The 6,265-nt window shown below is 27.6% G+C and overlaps 1 protein-coding gene across 1 annotated transcript; it reads right to left on the bottom strand.

The window, feature by feature from the left end:
- Window positions 1-3,726: 3,726 nt before the first annotated feature.
- LOC139430087 (uncharacterized) lies at window positions 3,727-5,263 on the bottom strand. Its single transcript, XM_071196720.1, has 2 exons — window positions 5,115-5,263; window positions 3,727-4,699 (listed from the first exon to the last, which is right to left on the bottom strand). Exons 1-2 carry the CDS (start codon window positions 5,115-5,117, stop codon window positions 3,860-3,862), a joined length of 843 nt encoding a protein of 280 aa, XP_071052821.1. The 5' UTR covers window positions 5,118-5,263; the 3' UTR covers window positions 3,727-3,859.
- Window positions 5,264-6,265: the final 1,002 nt, after the last annotated feature.

Genomic DNA, 6,265 nt, shown 5'->3' with positions numbered 1-6,265 from the left:
ACTTTGAGTTTTTGAGAAAACAATATTTGAAACTTTGATAAAATTATCGATGTTGCAATTTTCATCGATAATTTTCAAAATTCGCTATAAAATTAAATTCTTGAAGAATCCTTGTGGAAATATCACCAATTATTAATTAAAGTATCCTCTTTTTAATGCAAAAAGCCGTTTTGAAAAATCACTTTTAATTCTTGAGAAATAAATTTTTGAAACTATAGACAATTTTTTGAAATTTTGCAATTTTCGCCAATTAAGTTTTAAAAATTCGTATAAAATCCATTTCTTGGAATATGAGTATGAAAACTTCCCAAAGTGTTAATAAAAGTGTCCTCTTTCCAATGAACTAACCCGTTTTGAAAACTAACTTTTAGTTTTTGAGAAAACAATATTTGAAGTTTTGATAAAATTTTCGATGTTGAAATTTTCATCGATAACTTTCAAAATTGCTATAAAATTAATTTCTTAAAGGATCCTTGTGGAAATATCACCAATTATTAATTAAAGTATCCTCTTTTTAATGCAACAAGCCGTTTTGAAAAATCACTTTTAGTTCTTGAGAAATAAATTTTTGAAATAATCGAAAATTTTTTCGAATTTTGCAGTTTTCGCGCGATTAAGTTTTAAAAATTCGTATAAAATCCAGTTCTTGGAATATGGCTATGAAAATTTCCCAAAGTGTTAATAAAAGTGTCCTCTTTCCAATGAACCAACCCGTTTTGAAAAATACCTTTTAGTTTTTGAGAAAACAATATTTGAAGTTTTGATAAAATTTTCGATGTTTCAATTTTCATCGATAATTTTCAAAATTCGCTGTAAAATTAATTTCTTGAAGGATCCTTGTGGAAATATCACCAATTATTAATTAAAGTATCCTCTTTTTAATGCAACAAGCCGTTTTGAAAAATCGCTTTTAGTTTTTGAGAAATAAATTTTTGAAATGAACGACAATTTTTTCAAATTTTGCAATTTTCGCCGATTAAGTTTTAAAAATTCGTATAAAATCCATTTCTTGGAATATGAGTATGAAAATTTCCCAAAGTGTTAATAAAAGTGTCCTCTTTCCAATGAACCAACCCGTTTTGAAAAATAACCTTTAGTTTTTGAGAAAACAATATTTGAAGTGTTGATAATATTTTCGACGTTTCAATTTTCATCTATAATTTTCAAAATTCGCTATAAAATTAATTTCTTGAAGAATCCTTGTGGAAATATCACCAATTATTAATTAAAGTATCCTCTTTTTAATGCAAAAAGTCGTTTTGAAAAATCACTTTCAGTTCTTGAGAAATAAATTTTTGAAACTATAGACAATTTTTTGAAATTTTGCAATTTTCGCCAATTAAGTTTTAAAAATTCGTATAAAATCCATTTCTTGGAATATGAGTATGAAAATTTCCCAAAGTGTTAATAAAAGTGTCCTCTTTCCAATGAACTAACCCGTTTTGAAAACTAACTTTTAGTTTTTGAGAAAACAATATTTGAAGTTTTGATAAAATTATCGATGTTGCAATTTTCATCGATAATTTTCAAAATTCGCTATACAATTAATTTCTTGAAGGATCCTTGTGGAAATATCACCAATTATTAATTAAAGTATCCTCTTTTTAATGCAAAAAGCCGTTTTGAAAAATCACTTTTAGTTCTTGAGAAATAAATTTTTGAAATAATCGAAAATTTTTTCAAACTTTGCAATTTTCGCCAATTAAGTTTTAAAAATTCGTATAAAATCCAATTCTTGGAATACAAGTTTGAAAATTTCCCAAAGTGTTAATAAAAGTGTCCTCTTTCCAATGAACTAACCCGTTTTGAAAAATAACTTTTAGTTTTTGAGAAAACAATATTTAAAGTTTTGAAAAAATTTTCGATGTTACAATTTCATCTATAATTTTCAAAATTCGCTATAAGATTAATTTCTTGAAGGATCCTTGTGGAAATATCACCAATTATTAATTAAAGTATCCTCTTTTTAATGGAACAAGCCGTTTTGAAAAATCACTTTTAGTTCTTGAGAAATAAATTTTTGAAATAATCGAAATTCTTTTCGAATTTTGCAATTTTCGCGCGATTAAGTTTCAAAAATTCGTATAAAATCCAGTTCTTGGAATATGGCTATGAAAATTTCCCAAAGTGTTAATAAAAGTGTCCTCTTTCCAATGAACTAACCCGTTTTGAAAAATAACTTTTAGTTTTTGAGAAAACAATATTTAAAGTTTTGAAAAAATTTTCGATGTTACAATTTCATCTATAATTTTCAAAATTCGCTATAAGATTAATTTCTTGAAGGATCCTTGTGGAAATATCACCAATTATTAATTAAAGTATCCTCTTTTTAATGGAACAAGCCGTTTTGAAAAATCACTTTTAGTTCTTGAGAAATAAATTTTTGAAATAATCGAAATTCTTTTCGAATTTTGCAATTTTCGCGCGATTAAGTTTCAAAAATTCGTATAAAATCCAGTTCTTGGAATATGGCTATGAAAATTTCCCAAAATGTTAATAAAAGTGTCCTCTTTCCAATGGATCAACCCGTTTTGAAAAATAACCTTTAGTTTTTGAGAAAACAATATTTGAAGATTTGATAAAATTTTCGATTTTGCAATTTTCATCGATAACTTTCAATGAACTCTATAGAATTAACTTTTTGAAGGATCCTTGTGGAAATATCACCAATTATTAATTAAAGTATCCTCTTTTTAGAGTTGCTTCGTAAGTTAAATCAGCATCAAAAAAGTTCATTTTGTACCTTCGATCCAAATAAGTTATTCAAATATCGCAATAATGTGGCAATGTAAGGTATCACTTCAGAAATTATAACCATAATGGCCGGATAGATATGCCGAATAACCGATATCCGGCTTTTCGCAAAATCACTATCCGTTCCATCACTACTTGAAATCATTCAAAATCCCTGAAAAAATACCAGGATATACTTAAAAATATTTATGTTATTATATGTTTCCTGGAAAATTTATGATCCGTATCAGAGTCTCTCTCTTCAACATTATTTTCAGTTTCTGAAGCATATAATTCTTTAAAGCCTTCCTTCAGTTTTGTATGTCAAATTAGGGGTTATTAGTTAAAATTGCTTTACTTGAAAGTGATGGTACCTCATCACAAGATATCTCCCAAATGATATTTGAGAAAGATAAAGAAGACGAGGAACATGTTTTGTTAATTCCTGATTCGTTTTCTGGGAATTTTGGCTCAACAAATATTGTACCGCCACCATTGATACTAACGATATTGATAATCCTATGTATTCTGAAATGCGATATTCCATTCTTGTTGATTAATTACTTCTTTTTATTTGTCCGTTATTTATTTTATAGCAATAATTATAATTTTGAGATGGAACAATTCTCTGACATATCCTTTGTAAGATGACATACATATTAATGCAAAAATGTGATTTTTATAATAAATTGCTAATTTATTGCTTTATACTTCCCAAAATTAATTTTTATAAACGCATTCAAGTTGCTTGTGGATCCTATTAATTAATCCTATTAGTTCATATTAATACAAATATAAAAATATAGATTTCAAAATTGTTTTTTTTTTTCAGAGGTCAACAAGAATCAATATAATTTACATATTAGATATTGTTTGTGCAACTTCTTACATTTTAATCGAAATTTATGTTATTTACATCAAATTGACATTTACTCACGTTCTTCGTCCTTTCACACACCTTGTTAAAAAGATTACAAACAATAAAAAAAAACCTTCCAATAAAATCTATCTTTATTATAATTAATTAAGAATTACCACAGATACAATTTTGATTTGAGTGCAGAATCATAATAATACAGAAATTTCAATAAGATAATGACATGTACATAAAGCAACAATTACATTACTATCCTTTAAGAACTATAAAAGGTGGTTCTAAAGGAATATCATTAATATCGTTTCGCGATTCATCAATAGGTAAATATTTTACAGAGGGAGTTTTTGGTGTTGTGCCTTTACTTGATGGGAAAGTTCTGCATGGGCTGTACAAGTCATTTCCACCAGATGGGGGTAAGTAGGTAAATTTACATGGTGGAAGGTATGGTAATCCAGGAGTCGTAGATATTGTGAAGTTCATCATAATCATCGACTTGGTATAATTTAATATTTCATACGTGACGTTACTAGGTGTATAAGAATAATTCGATGTGGCATAACTATATTTTCTAGTTGAACCTCTCGTTGTTGGCGGTGTTGTTCTTCTTGTATATCCTGTATGTTCTTCTCGATCAAATGGATTTTTAGGAGTTGTATAAACATAAGGTGTCACTTTTTCCGTTATTGTTGTTGTAGTTGGGGTTGTTGTTGGTTTTTCAGTTGTAGTTGTGGTTGTTGTTATTGTCGTTGGGGTTGTTGTTGGTTTTTCAGTTGTAGTTGTGGTTGTGGTTGTTATCGATGGAGTTGTTGTTGGTTTTTCAGTTGTAGTTGTGGTTGTGGTTGTTATCGATGGAGTTGTGGTTGGTTTTTCAGTTGTAGTTGTGGTTGTTGTTGTAGTAGTTGTTGTAACACAATCAAAAATATCATCAGGAGGTAAATAACGTTTTAAACATGGATTATCAGGTGTCGTTTCGGTATATCCTTTAAAATTATCGTTAAAGAAATCTTTGTATGAGTAAATTCGCCTTCTATCGCGTATTGTGGCTGAAAATACTACGGATGGAATGATGAAAAGAAATAACCAAAGTTTCTGAAAGAAACGTGATTAAACATCTTAATAAAAATTGCAAAATCTTTCACCAAGTAAAAAATCTACATTAGAAATGGAATGAATTGTGCAACACACGACTTGGAGAGAGATAAATAAATAATCTTCCATGAATAAGTGTGCCACACGCTTTTAAATGTCAGAATAGCGATAAGTTAAATATTGTGCGAGATGCAAAAGATGGTGTTAACACAAAATTTCAAGGATTACAGTTTTATGAATTTATTAAGTTATTTGAAATAAAATTTTCGTTCATCTGATTAAAAATTTAAATGAATAAATTATCTTGAATAGTAAATTAATTAACTCTGAAACAATTTTCGTAATAATATTAGATTGATATTGGTATGACGTAAAGCATAATACAAGTTATGCAAATGTTTAAATGAACACTTACCATCTTGATCTAACAGTCTGAAGAAAACTGGACATCTTCAAGCAAGTGTGGGAACCTTTATAAAGTTGAGCATGAAGGTCAGATTGGGACATGACACAGGCAATATATCTATACAATTTATCGAATATTTTGAATTATATAACTTTCCCCAAATCGATTCTTTTAAATGGCAATTTTAATTCCGCCTCAAAAAAAAAACCAAAAAAAAATTTGGAGGTAATCGAAATTAACTTAAGTATTTTAATTGTTCAAGTTTGAACACTTTTTCAAAATCAACTCAATAAAAAAAGTTAAAATGTCGATCTTCGGTCATGGTCGTATCAAAATTTAAAATGCAATAAACAACGAATTACTTCAGGCATTATTTTTAAATGTATTCCATTTTAAATCAAAGAGATGCTCGAATGATGTCACTCTCCTTGTCATTCCAAATTAACAAGAAAAATTGATAGTCTGTAAAAAAAGCACAAGGTAAAGAACCAAATTTGATTAATATATTCCATCATTAACAGGTTTTTATTGTTTCAAAGTATAAAATAATACCACATATAACAATAATTAATTAATTTTAATTTATTTGTTATTATCTTCGATTTCGTCGTCTAACTTTCGTTTTGAATTTCCATCCCCAAAAATACTTCTTTTAAACTCTTCATATTTATCAGGATCAGAAAGTATACTTCAAATATTGTTTTCTCAAAAACTAAAAACACTTTATTGGAAAGAAGACACTTTTATTAACACTTTGGGAAATTTTCAAACTCATATTCGAAGAATTCGATTTTATACAAATTTTTAAAACTTAATCGGGGAAAATTACAAAATTCGAAAAAATTTATTTCTCAAGAACAAAAACTTATTTTTCAAAACGGCTTGTTGCATTACAAAGAGGATACTTTAATCAATAATTGGTGATATTTCCACAAGGATCCTTCAAGAAATTAATTTTATAGCCAATTTTGAAAATTATCGATGAAAATTGCAACATCGAAAATTTTATCAAAACTTCGAATATTGTTTTCTCAAAAACTAAAAGTTATTTTTCAAAACGGGTTGGTCCATTGGAAAGAGGACACTTTTATTAACATTTTGTGAAATTTTCATATTCATATTCCAAAAACTGGATTTTATACGAATTTCTAAAACTTAAT

Source organism: Onthophagus taurus, chromosome 6, assembly GCF_036711975.1.
Source record: "Onthophagus taurus isolate NC chromosome 6, IU_Otau_3.0, whole genome shotgun sequence".
NCBI classification, from domain to species: Eukaryota; Metazoa; Arthropoda; class Insecta; order Coleoptera; family Scarabaeidae; genus Onthophagus; species Onthophagus taurus.
Note: the sequence above shows the minus strand (reverse complement) of the source record. Positions and strands in the feature narration are given on the sequence as shown.